Below are 16,346 nucleotides of genomic sequence, written 5' to 3'. Positions count from 1 at the left end.
CGATTGATTTTGGTGGTCAACAATGCTAACTTCCAATCAGGAAAATCAGTAAAATATTTTGTAGGCGGTTAACACCACTAAACGCCACTCAAAAAGTGGAAACATTAGGCGAGTACTGACCATCGTGCCGGAATGAGTAAGGTGAGTGTTCAACTGCGATGCGCATCATGATAACGTATGATCGTTTAGTTACTTTTTGTTGGCGTGACTGTTTTTTTCGAGCAAACGTAAGTTGCGCCTAATGAAGGGAAACCATTGTATATTGCACCCGGTATTTTACAGTTACAAATTTCTGTATAGAAAATTGCGCCCAATAAAAGTATTATTTTTACAATAATCATTTAGCATTACCCAGAGGACACCACGAGGAGGCGACTATCATTGTCCTCTAAAAATGTTTTTTTTTAGTTTACTCGAGGTGAATAAATTATTTAATAAAAATAGGAAAATTAATTTTTTAATTGCGTGTTATTTTTTTCTCCTATTGTTTTCAAAAATGCTTAACACGTTTTTTACAGCACATCGCCACTTTGGTTCGCCCGAAAACAACTCATGTTTTAATTTTGAAAATTTAAAATGTTGATACATTATAACGTCATATTTTTTCTGGCTTTCAATATGTATAATATCCATAATACGAGTATTTATAAAATGTTTAATTGTTGCGTATAAACGGCTTACTAAAATATTACCTATACGTAAAGTCGTTGTATACACGTAAAGGCATTGATATCGCTAGTATAGATATCGATATATATATCGATTATAGCGATAAACGTTCGGCTTATCCACCAATAAATGAACAACAGTATTTTTAAAATACACATAATAGGTAACGATGAATTCAAGGTCGCTTAGATAGTAGATACTATGGGCGCAATTTACTATACCCGTTTTGGACCTCAAAAAATCCCGGGCGCAATTTACTGTAGTATTTTTACTACCTACTAAATGTGGGCGCAATTTACAATCGCCCTTTTTTTTCTTTCCGTTTAAAACAAAACTTTGAACACAACGTTCTGAAATAACACACACCGATGTACAAAACGAGCGGCGTTCAGTGTGGTAATAAAATAAAAGAAGAAAAAACGTCACACTCAATGGCCGAGTTGTGAAGATAACCCGTTACTGCGCGCACTGTACGAAATGTGTAGGTGAGGTCTTCTTTCTTTCCATTTCCTTTCCCCGGGAAAAACACCATAACTAATCGCATTTCATATATATATATCGTTATTGTCCGCGAGCGCGATTTCGCCGCGGTGACGACTGAAAAAGTGGCACCTAATGAATTATGGATAAATCGCGATGAAATGATGATTAATCATGCGTTAGCATTCATTTTCTAGACAGACGCGGACAATCTGTTTCTACCCTCGATCACCGTGCGCGCCTGTTCGAGAATAAAAAATAAAAATCCAATGGAAATCCGTCTGTCTCTCTCGCACACTCTCCGCCCAGACCTCTCCTGTTTTTCCTTCTTTCGCGCAACCGACATTTCTCGCTCGTCCTGTATTTTTTATCTATTTCTTTCTGCGCTCGTACCGGCGACAATCTCCGCCGTTCGGTCACGGACCGTTGCTACCGATTGCATTCGCGTACCGTCGTACATCGTCTGACCCGCAGACGTTATCCACGAATACGAAGTCGTCGCGTACACGTTTATTGCACTACTCGCAGCAACGCACGATCCCTGAAGCGGTCGATAAACAATAACGGTAGGAAAAAAAAGGCCGATCCCAATAATATTGCGTCGTAAAAGCACCCGTTGTAACGTGTGTAGTCCGATCGCGTCGTAATACGTTTCGGTAACGTTTTCCACGGGCGCGAACGGATTCCAGTAGAGTTTCGCCTCTTCGGGTATTCAACGGCCGTGCGACGAGAAAAGCGAACCGTTTTTGCTATCGTTTGCGTCACCCGGTCGACATTTTGAAACCTCTGTTGCCACCGGTCGTGCTGGGGGGGGGGGAGCAAGCGCTGTCTCCTCCGGTGCAAACCCACTGTGACGAAGAAAGCGAGCGGCATCGGGGCACCGTCAGACGTGTAACCGGTTCTCGGGCGAGCGACCGATATCTGTCTCGGACGACGTACACGTGTTTATTATATCCGAAAGCGGACAGCAACGGTGTGTGCAGCGAAAACATTATGATAATACGCGCGCGGAGAAAAAAAAAAGAAAAAAAAATGGATAAATAATGTGTAACACGACCGACGCACTGCGGTTACGGTACGTAATACATTACGCTCTCGTGTGCGCCACAGGACTGTGCGCGACGTCCCGTCCTGCAGCTGCGAAAATTTATCATTAGGCGGGTAAAATGCCGACGGCGATGCGTATAATATTATAACGCAATAGCCGGTCCGACGTCGAATCCGGTGCGTCTCGGTGACACGCGTCCCTCGGGCGACGTTTCGACGAAATTTCGAACATCGCGCGTGTGTATTACGCACATGTGATCCAGTTTTGTTATTCGTTTATGTATTTAAAAGAGGTTTTTTTTTTTTTTTTATGTAATATTATTGTATCTCGATGTTGTCGTTCGATTACGTGAAAGTATAATCGATTACAATACAATAATGATTGTTTTCGATTATATAACCCGGAGTATCGACAACACTCCTGTTTTGGACGATTTAATTTTTCTCGTTTAGTGTCTTACGACGAAAAAAAAATTTAGATTAATATTATTCCTTTAATTAAAAACCTTTCACCCATCTGAATTCCAGGTAAATTATATTAGTCGCAAATGGTGCAGAGATCTACTACAACATTAAACGAATAGAAAATAAAATACAATAAAAAATACCTGACCAAATAACAATAGTTATATGATACAAGTGCCCAAGGTGCAACAATTTACATATAATTTCCACCAGTATTAATAATTTATATAAGTATTTAAAAATAAAATATACTTAAAAATAAATGAAAATAAATATAATTTTAATAATCGGTTGATGTTTTAATTCAATGTTTTCATACATTCTTAACGACCTATTTTAGTATCCTGGTTATTTTTTTTGTTGTACAATTATGTCTCCGTGTATACCTACTTTTAATTTTTTGTGATTAGAAGAGTTCATAAATAAATAGGTTTTGCTTCGTAATTTTAATAGTACATCAATTACTACATGAACGGAACAATGAGCCACGAAAAATTAATCTTTTAAATATCAATAATATGATTCAGCTACATTTGTAGTCCGTATATTATTATCATTATTCAGAATTTCAGCCTACATTTTAGAAGGAAATATACTAGAATCAATGTATGTTTCTAGAACAGTGTTTCTGTCAGACAATTTTCTCTGGGTGGGTATTTGAAAAAAATTGGGGTTAATTTATATTACATAAATAAATAGAGTATGGTGTTGGCTCGTATCTGATGATTTTAGATCGATCAGTATGGTATCAAAATTAAATGTTTATAATATTTGATATTTCTTTACAGTTCTTTAAATTGTTCTCCAAGGAGTTTAGCCCACCCTTCCCCCAGAGAATTGTCGAAAAAAAACACTGTCTAATCAGTAAATGTGCAAAACCATAAGATACTTCGATGCATGAAGAAAATCCAAATCAAAAAAAAGATTTTAGCGCTTTCGTACAAGACGATTATTTTTTTTCATAACGCTAACCATAACAATTTATACGTGATTTATGGGTAAATTATAAACGAATAAAGCATGATTAAATGTAACAACTTTCTTAGGTTTCGCAAGTAATAGCCTCGATGGGTTTGTTGGTGTGATACAATATCACATTAATCAAACTGCTTAGTTATATAACATTGATAACAGTACCAATGATTTGTATGAATATTCATCTTGAGCATATGCATTAATAACAATAAATAACAACAATAAATATTGTTACAATAATGCTATATGTTGAAAAAAATACAACTCTATAGACTACAATAATTCACTGCAATCATCCTTATGGTAAAAGCTTGACGTGTGAATTTCAAATGCAAGTACTTGTTTTGCTATAATTTTATTCTTGTCACTCACGCGCTTTTAAAGTTCTTATGAATATAATGATTACAGCAAACGCAATTAACTTGTGAAAAACGTCGTATGCACTTATTCTTCTCGTTCTATCTAAAATGAGATGTTCTTTGAACATCCGAACTAAATTTAAATGCATATCACTGTGATTCGTGTTTAATTTCACATTTGTATCACTAACTATGAAACACGAACTCAACTCGTTTGCGGCATTTTTCAAGACGGTTGTTTGTTAGAAAATCCTTTCTCACCATTTCTTAGTGTTAAAGTCGTAGAAGTCCTCAAACAATGGCGTCTGGCTTTTCTCGTATCAAAAACCCCTGTCTAGTTGCAAAGCCCTTTAAAAGGATCTTCATTAATTATTCTGCTCGGACACAAGAGCGCATTTCCATCATCATGAAATACGTCGCACTACAATACAACATTATCTCTCGGCATTTCTCTGCGAACACTACGGGTTGCGTTGCCTTTTTATACGGCGAATTATCGTCGTGCGGAAAACGAGACGATCGAGGTAAATGTGAAATGTAAAATAAAATACAAAAAAATCTTCTTTTTTTTCCTTAATTCCTCGATGGAGTCACGACCACGCGTATAAATAAATATCTTTACTGGGTAATATATGAATACAAAACCTATAAAATAATATATTATAATATCAACTGAATTGTAATAAATCGGACAGGCACATGACCGTTATTATTTTTTCGCATAAATGTACGCCTAGGTAACAAATGCATTATGGTAATATGCTGGCATGCGTTAAACCCGTATATGAAGACACCGAACATTTATAAGCTGTCAACGAACACGTCGTCATAACCGTAAATATAAGCTAATGAAAAGTCAATATGTAACCACTGGCCGTGGATAAATATAAATAAAAAAAAAAAAAAAATCATGGAATTTTATATAACATGATCTGTAAATATATTTAGTGTGACCTACGTGGAAATCTATTTGAATTGCGGTCAATAAGTTACACGATATTCATTTCTATTAGGTAATTGCAATAACGCGTGTCTCCTCGGCAACCGTGAATTTTCAATTTGATTGATGGACTACACCAAAGAGTCTGCATAACAACAATATTATCATCATCGCCGTCGTCGTCGCTCTTTTGCGGTAAAGAAGTACGCATCTTAAGAGCGAGTATATTTATTTAAGAGAAAAAAACAACAACGTAAATAAAATGCACGTTTCAAAATTCATAATTCCGCATTATTTCAGGCCCCGTCACTAAGCGGGGTTTTGGCGACAGCCGATTATGGTAAACCTTCTTACTTTTCCTGGATCCACAAATTCGCTGTAACGGATCATAATATCTTCCATCCTCGAACATAATATCATTACTCAAACAAGGTTTAACGTTAATAAGTTAATGAATATCACCTCTAATTTGAAGCCGACGAATAATTCAATCTTTATCTCATGCTATTACGGTGTAAGTACATTGTACACGCATAAGATTATAAGATTATATCCAATCCTACTGTCGTGTTGGTTAAAAATTTTAAAACTTCAATATAATATTATAAAAAAAAAAAAAACATTTATATGCTAAAATCTTGAAGTTATTCAAATATAATTTTCTTATTCGTTTATTCATGTTTATCGTTCATTCAATTAGCTAAACAAGGGATAAACGAAGAAAAAATATTATTTCGTTTTGTACATTTTAAAATTCAAATGAGTTATAAAACTGTTTAAGGTTATGGAAATCATTTCGTAATTGTATAATTATTGTTACTCTAAACTTGAAATAAAAAATGAAATAAAAATCATAATTCTATAAAAACATTACATTTCATACAACTTTGTAGACCAATTGTTTATTTCATCCACATTATCCACATTACGGAATGAATTTGTTGAAGAATTCGTTCATTTTAAAAATTTCGAGCAGCGTTTACTTCATTATTTATTTAGTTAAAATAAATCTTTAGATGTGTAAGATTAATTTCCATTAAATAATCATTGGATTTAGACCGTGAAAGTATGAGAATGAGGACTTGTAGAACTTAGAGGATTATAATCCATAGATATAATAATATTCCAAAATACACGTCAGCATAAATCCTAATCTAACCTGTACACATACATTTGACCTAATTTTTTTATTAAATAAATCTTTTCATCTCGTGTGTAGAAGTGTGTGAAGCAATAATAAAATCAACTTCGTTGTCATCAATTACCCATACATGCGCACATGTAAACGTTAAATGTTAGCAAATAGTTATCGACTTAAGTCCGTACAATAATTATGTTCGTGCACGATTACAGCTGATTAAAAAACATTACTGGTCACAAGATACGATAACAGACAGCGAGTTATTTTTTATTTTTTTTTTTCTTCCTACGCCTTATAGGTGGTATAAACTCGTACTAGTTTGTAAACTAGGTAGCCGCGGACGGAAAATAATTCAGCATAAATATTTTTTTTTTCGGGTTCATATGCATTGCGTAATTGGGTCAAGAGAATTCAACAAATGAGAATGTCAACAAAATGTATAGATATTATCTATCAAACGTTTAGATCGACGTAGTAATTATCGAACATCTAAAAAAATGAATTATTAATACACTTGGTTTCAAATAAAAATACGTTTAGAAATTAAAACAAACGAACAAATTAGGTGTTCTTATTCCTTAGATATATAATAATTACAATTTTTGTTGAACGATTCGTACATGGTAAATGGTTTGAATGTGATTATATTATATTATGTATCGTATACACACCCATATCTTAAAATTGCGCAATTGTATTATTTAATTACAGTTCAAATGCATATTGTAACAATCATTTGTTTTCTATTCACACGTGTGTATAGAAAGGGAGAAATACAATTATAATTAAAATACAAAGATTAATGATATTGTGTAATTAAACGTAAATATTGAATTAATACATGAACTTACTGCTATGTACTAAAAATACAAACTTTTTATGTAGATTCAGATACAAAATCTGATGGTATTATAAGTAATTATTATAACCCGATTAAATATAAATTAAATCCTGTTAATATTAAATTTACCAACTGTTAGAGCTGCAATTTTAGATAGCCATACAAACCGATGATATATTTAACCTAACAATACAAAATTTGAGTTCATAGCAGGTGTCTAAAGTTCAATCAAATGAAATCCAAGGATAAATCCATTAGAAATGAAATTACTCCATTTCACCACAATAGTGACGATAAACATAAATGTATTGTGCTTTTTTAAGATTCACTCAAATATTTCACAAAGTAATAAAAATATAAAGAAAATTTTATTTCATAGTTTTATAATTAAAATGTATATAAAATCATTTAAAGTAATTTCGTATACGAAAAAAATTTAAATTTCTTTGTAAAAAAGATTGTTTTTTTTTATAATGAGCTCCAGTTTTATTTGATTTCATCATAATACAGCTAAAACGTATAATGAAGTAACCCAAATATATAATAAGTATACTCAATTAACCGATTTATGTAAATCTTGTGTAATAAAATTACTTATCAATTGACATTAACTATTGTTTGATGGTATTATGAAATTTAATAAAAGATATCGTATGTTATACTATTTGAAATCAATAAATTACTAAGCAGTCAATTGAAATTAAGTGTTTGGAATCGATGATGATAATAATAATAATAAAAAAAACTAATTAATTACATATTCTTGTAAATGGAGTAATTTTATTCACCTGTTGAAGATAATCGGAGGAAGAAAAATCATTTACTTGAATAGAAAAAAAAAATGTTCTTATATTTTTATACTCGTATATATAAAAATATAAATGTATGATTAAAAAACAATATAAAACAAAAAAATTGTAAGACTAATAATAAACGCACATAAGAGAAAAAATATTGATTTATAGATTTTAAGTGATGCGTGAAATGTATTTTACTAATAATGATCAAAGATAGCTAAAAAGAATATATATATTTAAATTGCATTTAAATATTGAGTCAACTTTTGTAAATTACATGTTATTGTAATTTCCGTAGCTAAATACAGACACACAAGTATTATATACAAAATTGATTCAGACAGTAATCGCTTCAGCCGAATGACCTACAAAAATGAAATAAAACAATCGACGTGATTATTATGGTATATGTTTTATACAAGAACCAGATCACTGGAGCAGATATATAATCGATTGCGATCATTATAGTTATCCACATTGGGCACTTCCTTTATACACTGCTTACAGTAGATAGCCTTGAACATTTTTAAAAGAGGCTGAAGTAATTAAAAAAAAAAAAAAGAAGAAGAAGAAGAAGAAAAGAAGAAAAATAAAAAAAACTAAACAAAATGACATTATTGAAATAATTAAAATAGTGATCTATATATAAGTAGAATAACGCACGTGTCCTTGATACGATATACACACAGGAAGAGGTCCCCTCGCTTTTGGCATTCCAGTCAAGTTCAACTAATCAGGTAAAATTATAAAATAGTCTTAATAGAAACGTGTAACGAATACACGAGAACCGAATACGCCGAACAATTTCAAGGGTGTTGGTAAAATATCTAATCTTGATAATTTAATTTTTTAGTATTAATTTATTAAAACTCAAATAATGTATTAGTATCCTTTATTCAGTTGTACACGATATAATATGCTAATAATTAACAACATTATACGTGATAATATATTATAATATTAATTAAAAATAAAAAATCCATTTACGTTTCTCATTTCAGGTGTAGCAAACATATCGTTAACATTTACATACATGAATAAAATGCGTGTTGAACGTTGCTAATGCAATTCATCGTTCTTGGCTCACACTTGATCTTTAACCTAAATTTGAAAAAATCATAGCATTCAAGATTTATACAGCACGTATCAATGGCATCAATGTAGATTCAATATTGTGATGTAAAACTAAGTGACTAAAAAAACAAATGAAATAAACAAATATTTTCCATATGACAATTAAAAACATGCAAACTAAATGTACAGTAATTCCACAAAAAAGGTCTAGGCCAGCTTCCCCCGTCGCTCATAAACACACCACTGAACGCGTTCCGTCGTGAAACACTGGGTACAGTTTATTGTGAAACATGGTTTTTACCCCTCGTCCTCTACGCACGATATGATACGTATTATTATATACTATTTAAACCAGACAACAATATTTATTCTCTCTTCCACACTCGTATTTGCCTATAGGTCATATACTATATACGCGTATGCTATATCATTTATATATATATATAAATGATACGTATACCACATATATATATATATGTGGTATACGTAGCACAAAACGCTAACCTAACCACCGACACCTCCAGTATAAATATATACATACACACGAGAATATTATTATTATTATTATTATTATTAATATTATTATTATTATTACGATGTTTCGTATAGTGTAATATGTACGGAGATCTCGGAAAGATTGTACGCGTAAGTACTTGCAAGCGTTTGTGCGCGTATTTCGCCTTTCACCGTTGTCCTTGTATGACAATGAACCGACGCTGTGGTGGAAACTTATTGCACAGAGGTACTGTAAAGAGGACGAAGGCGAGCACACACACACGCACCTGACCGATCGCTTTTCTCAATCGCCTTCAAACGGAAATATTGTAACTACAACGTTGTACCGTCGAACACAGCTCCGGTGTGCAATACGAGCAGTGTATACAGTTGCTCTTAGACATCGCGTTACTAACCTGTGCACACGATACATACATGTATCATGCATATTCGTAAACGTAATATTATACGTAGTGGGTATAACGTGTGTACGGTACGAGACAGATGTGTGTTCGTAGGTCGATGCTGTGTGCGCCGTGTGGAATATAGTACGGACGCCGATCGTGCGGCTCACGGGTATAAGGTTCACCCGCTCGTGGGACTGAAAATCTCCTTGAAAGGTCCGGGACGTATCGAAATACATGGAAAAAAAAATTTGCTCATAATACACCGTTTCGGTTAAACAACTCAAATTTCGTAAAAAAAAAAAAAAAAAAAAACCGTAGAAAATAAACTTTTTTTGTTGATTATTACTCACCCTGGTGGTTTTGAATTATGTTGCAAGCTTTGTACGGACAACAAATTGTATCGCGTTTGAGAATGACGAAAGCGACGAGAAAGTTAAACCATAGGTTTCCAAAGTGTGCGCCGCGATCTATGTTTAAGGGCACCGCGCCGTCGTGAAATAATATCGGGTCTAACATTTTTCTTATGATTAGTCATGCTATGACTTAGAGAAGGGCGCCATGAAAATACCTTGGATCAAAAAGGGTGCTTTGAGTCGAAAAAGTTTGGGAAGCACTGAGTTAAACTACTGGTTGAACTGCCATCAAACAAAAACGCTCTAGAACTGTGGAGCAGAGCTATTAATCACCGATGTATTCGTTTTAAATATCCAATACCAGTACAAATAGTATTTCCGAAAAAGTTGAAAACAGTAAAAAAACAAAATTAAAATTACATTTTTTTTTTTTTAATAAATAAAAATATATTTATTTTTTAATACATATTATGTATTATTTAATACGTAGTAAAAGCAGAAGAACAAAATATAATTAATAATCATTTCAATTTTTTTTTTTTTTTACCACTTCGACTATAAGATTCATTCAGTTATAAAACTAACTTTATGTTGGTCTCAAAGCGAGTCTTATATGTGACGTCCACTGTATTAGTTGTTTCTAAGCTGTTGAAGTCACCAACGCACCGCAATATAAATCAGTTTTTTTGGTAAAACCACGTTGCGACAATTTCGTCAAATTGTTATCGTAGACTTTGGCGTTTTTATTACTTTATTATTTATAATTTAATAGGCATTTTAATAAGTTTCCGCATCAATGAATATTTTATATTTATTTATTTTACAAATGAGAATGATGATGTTTTTGGTAACCATAAAATATTAATTCTATTATTTTGCTACCTGAACAGTTATTATCAAAGAGGGCTGGATAATGTAATTTTAAAATAAAACTTTACATTTATGTCGCAGCTATTGGTTTTATAATAGTGAATTTTTTCTTTTATTAAAATAATTATTCGAAACAATTAAGAGCGTTTCGTATTAATTTATGTATATGATAACATGCTTCAGTTGGTCGAAAAATTAACAGTATTTTCAAAGCACTAATTTTTTGCGATGTTTTAGATGTTAATTGTTTAATTAATTACGAATATATAAAAGTGCACACATACATAGACTTTTTATTAAGTCTATCTACAAAGATAAAATTTTTTTTTTGATTCCAAATTTCAATAGTTAATACTATATAAGCAAAATATGATTTATTTTTATTTGAATGAGTATATATTATACTGCTTTAGTTTTGAGTAAAACATAATAAATTCATTTTTAATTAGTATTTTTGCATGAACTTTTAAGCATCCCACGGAAAATGTAATGTATTCTATAGTTGTTTTTATGCGCTTTTTATCAAATTTTACTCTAATTCATCTACCCTATTTATAAGCACACAACTTTCATCATTTCTAAATTATACATTAAAAATAAAAAAAATAAATAATTTTTTTTCGCATGAACAAATACTACTTGTACAGTTTCATAAAAATGCACGTTTTATGAGATAATCGCAATAGCCTCATTTCATAATTGAATAACATCGGAAATGCTTAAGTAATAATAAATTTTATTTTAATCTGAAAAATACAAAAACAAAAAACCGCTGCAAATAATCTATCAATTAATATTGTAACGAGTATTCTATTGCATGCATTTTAAAATAAAATTCACATAATGAATAATAAATAAACTGTTGAAATTACACTGTTGGGTATGTGAATTAACAAAAAAAAAAAATCTATAAATACGTTTTTTTTTGTATAGAAAATAATATGCATCTTTTAAATTGTTATAAATAATACTAAATAATTTATTAGGTCTTCACCTTCAGTTAAATGTATTATTTTGATAATGTTCAGTATTTACTAATACTACGTAGGACGTTCATTGGTAATCATATCGTATTTGTTATTTTATGTGCTAGCCTATGTTTATGATAATTAATAGAAATTATTACTTTTATGTCATTACATAAGATATATATATATACAATAATAAATATTTTCTGTGAAAATATAATTAATTCATAATACGAAATTATCATAATTTATCTTAAGTAATTTGATATATTTAACTTTTAAGCTCTTGATCCGTTGGTTTTCTTTTTGCTACAATATACGATCGATTAGTAATGCTGATACTATAATTAATTCTAAATTAAAATATAGTTATTATTAAAATAAAATGATTATTTATTTCTACAGGAAAAAATAAAATTTACAATTAATCAAACAGATATTTATTGAAGATCAAATTAAAAAATATTAACAATTTATTTATTTATATATTTGTTTGCATAATACTAAAATCTATAATGTTTTACTATTTAAATCGTATTCCAATAAAATTACAATATAATTTTATCTGTTTATGGGAATATACTAAATTATTTTTTTGGTGGAGTATTTATGGGGTGGGTCTATCCCCCTTTTGAGCTTCAAGATGTTCAATTTCCTCAACAAATAAGTAATTTTTTCATTCATACTTATATACATATTTTCACCCAGTTAATTTGTGTAGATACTACTCTTTTTTAAAACTTTGTAACGAAATTATATGACAATATGTAAAATGAAAATTATCTATATATTATTATTTGATTAAATTTGTGATGTTTGATGCTTGTACGTCATTTTATTCATATTTTGATAAATACAATTTTTATTATTGGTTCCATGTAGGTTCTACTGAATTATAAATAAGAGAACATTCAAATTAAATGTACCAACATGAAAATCAGTATTCTAACTATTTATATAAATAATTTATGTACATAAAATGTATTCAATAAACAAATAGTAGAAATAATGAGTATTGAATTAAAAGTTATAATTTGTTTCGACAATTTTCACAAACGAAAAAGAAATATATAAATATGATTAAATTTATAAAGCTTATAGTAGTTAGTTTATAATTAGATTTTTCATCGTGTTCTTGACTAATTCGTATTAAAACGTAACTTATTTTCGCACCTTGTAATGAAAATGAAGGTTCAAGTAGGTACAAAATTATATTATAGATAAAAAACTGAAAATCATACCCATGTATTTATTAATTTGCTTTAGTTTATAGATGCATGCGCTGTAACCGATAATAATAAACTAGATAGTAAATAATATTATAAAACACGACATCATATTACGAGGGCACACTAAAGACATTTTAAAATCCAAATATTTGAGTTCGACGTGAAAGATTACACCAATGATTGAAATATTTTCCCAAATTGAATATTGTCCGTTGTACAGGCAGCAGGTTTATTTATTGAGAACGTTATTAGATATAAACTACGGAGCATCCAAGTTGGGTCCTGAGTACTAGAGGTTAATCGCAGGTAATGTACTAGTTGGGTCCCAGATTTTTATAAATACTACACTAATTCCTGAATATTTTTTGGTAATTACTACATCATATTAACATTTTCCTTCCTATTTTAACAGACTTAGGACTGTATATGATCTATTTAGACCACAAATATAGTTAAAAATGTATTTTATAGTTTTTTTTTTTTGTTTTTTAGTTTCTTTCCATTGAAATATAAATTATTAGAATTGTATTGGTAAAATATTAAAAATGTTAAAATCATTATATAGTATAAATAAAAATGAATGAAAAAAAACTAAAAAATCAAAAAAATACTACAAAAACTTTTTCAATCATATGTATGGTCTAAATAACCTGAAATTTTAGTATTGTTAATATAATATAGTACTTACCAAAAAATATTCAAGAACTAGTGTAGTAACTATAAAAATCCGGGATCCAACTAGTGTAGTACCTAAAATAATTCGGTACCCAACTAGTGTAGTAATTTTAAATTCGAGACCCAATTCGGGTGCAGCCATAAACTAGAGGTCTCTATTTCAAGTGTAGTTAAATTCAGGGATACACGTAAAATTAAAATTCACACATGCAATCACAAGAATTTATGTATTTAACTATACGTGAATCTGTAAATTTAACTTTACTTGAGTCCATAAATCTTGTTATTAAATCATGAGTTTATTACATTTGAAATTTTATTATTATCGTTTCGTAGTACGAACTTCGTACTGAAATTTTAGAAATTTTCACGTCGCTGTCATGTGCGTAGTATGCTCATTAATCAACCCGTCCCATAATTTAACCATAATACTGTTTATAAAAAATTTATTTTTAGAATATTAGACATAAATATTTTTAATTTGTAATTTTTGGTTTTTATTTTAAGTACACGTGAAGTAAATATCCGTGATTTACTAATTAATTACACGTGAATTAAATTCACAGATTTTTAAATTTAAGTATACATGAACCTAATTCACGTTCAAATTTGAGACCTCTAACATTAACCCTAACGTCAAACTTGTATTGAGTTATATAGAATCTAGTTTACTTAATTTTGTTTCGGACGGATGGAGCAGGGGCGGGAACCTTGACGAATTAAAGGGTTCCGGTTTGGGTTTCAGTATTTTAATTAAATTAGTTTAAGTTAAAGTTTTGGATCCGGTTCCAATTTATTTTCGTTAACACGAAATAAAGTGTATAAAATACGTTTTAATGTAAAATATTACACTTTTCTATTAAAAAAATCTTAATTATTTATCTTATTAAAAAAAAAGTACCAATGAGGATTTTACTATCAAGTTGAATTTATGAAAAATTTAAATATTTTTGTTTCGTTTTTTGTTACTGACCCTTAAAGCGTGATAATAATATACTTCATTTTTGGTTTTAACTAACAAATTCCAAAAATATTACTGCAGGATAAATATAAATATAAAATCGGTGTCGGTTAGTGATCGTCAACCTGTCAGGCCTCGCATCCTACTATAACTCTAAGAATTCTACGGACCACTAGCTAAAGCTATTGCGTGCATGATGTGTTTTTACCGATTTAAAGGGATTAACCGTTTTTCAGGCCGTCCTCTGCCCTACCATTGGCCCGTAACCGTTTGACAGACGGCCGATCGAAACACGTTCCACGTGATCGCGACGTGTTCGCAGACGGCCGGCGATGAGCGAATGATTCGACTGGCGGTGACGGCGGCGAAACCATCATGTACAGCGTGGTAGCACACCAGAACTACGGCCGCGAGCGTCGCGATAACCGGCAGCAGACGCAACAGCACCAGCACGGACAGACGTCCCAGCAGCACCATCACCACCATCACCACCATCACCAGCATCAGCACGGTCACTCGGGCGGCGGAGGAGGCGGTGGCGGCAGTGGCGCGGACGGCGGCTGCGGGAGCGGAGACGGAACGGGACCCGGCGGTTCTTTGCGACAACAGTCCCAGCAGCACCACCACGCGGACGGCCGGAGACGGTCGCAAAGACACCGGAACCTGTCCATCGCCGGACGTTTCCTCAACTATCTCAAGCGCAGGTTCAACCCGACCCAAGGTATTTATAGACGCGCGCGTCGTACACGGTGTTTGCCAGTGGTTGGGGTCGACTTGTTGTTCCTACCTCGGTGTGTCCCGTAGGAATTCGAACACTGCGGCGCGTGAGACTAGAACGGACTAGATTAGAATCACTAGAACAGAATTTCGTTTTTTCAAACACAACGTGCCACGTTTGCTATCGATAAAATTAGAAACAATCGAGATCACCTAATTACCATCTTTATTGTTGTGGACAGATGTCGCACGTCGATAACAGTACGTTATAATTATCGACCAGCCCGCGATATATTATGCGGACAAATTTCCATACAGCCGTTGTAGTCCGGCGTATGTTTAGGTCCTATCAATTGTTTGCAAAAAAAATATAGTCATTTGTTAGCGGGAGGCGGGTGAGATTTTTGAAAATCTACACGGGATGAGAGGCGTGAGATAAAAAAGGTTATGGAACACCTGTGTTGCATCGTATTTACATATGGTCAGCGCCTACAGGACTCAATACGCTGAAATACATATGGGATTCATTAATACACACTTCAATATTTTACATTTCTTTACGTTTTTCAACAAAAAAAAAAAAAAAAAAAAAAATAGAATATATACCAAAAAACAATATCAATTATAATATACAATTTATTAAAATTTTTATAATTTCCTAAATTTGATTTTCATATTCTCTTTTTTAGAAATAAAGTTTCGAGATAAATTTTAATAAAAAAAATTTAAAAAAACCAATTAAATGAAATACAATTAGTTTTATCCAGAACATTGATTCAAATCTACTGAAAATGGGTTAAAAATAAGAAATAAATATATATTAGAAATATATATAAGCATAAGCATTTTTAGCGAAAAACATATAAAAAAAGTTTCTAACCTG

General features: G+C 31.5%; 1 protein-coding gene across 2 annotated transcripts in view; it reads left to right on the top strand.

Moving 5' to 3' along the window:
* LOC112687940 (Kv channel-interacting protein 2-like) overlaps positions 1–16,346 on the top strand; it is a 325,918-nt gene that overhangs the window by 96,868 nt on the left and 212,704 nt on the right. For both annotated transcript variants that reach the window (XM_025560935.1, XM_025560936.1), the window contains one exon: positions 14,983–15,467. In XM_025560935.1, the coding sequence (XP_025416720.1) occupies positions 15,122–15,467 (346 nt within the window). In that variant the 5' untranslated portion in view covers positions 14,983–15,121. The remainder of the gene's footprint in view (positions 1–14,982; positions 15,468–16,346) is intronic.

This window comes from Sipha flava, unplaced genomic scaffold (assembly GCF_003268045.1).
Source record: "Sipha flava isolate LNK unplaced genomic scaffold, YSA_version1 36_pilon_pilon, whole genome shotgun sequence".
Taxonomy (NCBI): domain Eukaryota; kingdom Metazoa; phylum Arthropoda; class Insecta; order Hemiptera; family Aphididae; genus Sipha; species Sipha flava.
Note: the sequence above shows the minus strand (reverse complement) of the source record. Positions and strands in the feature narration are given on the sequence as shown.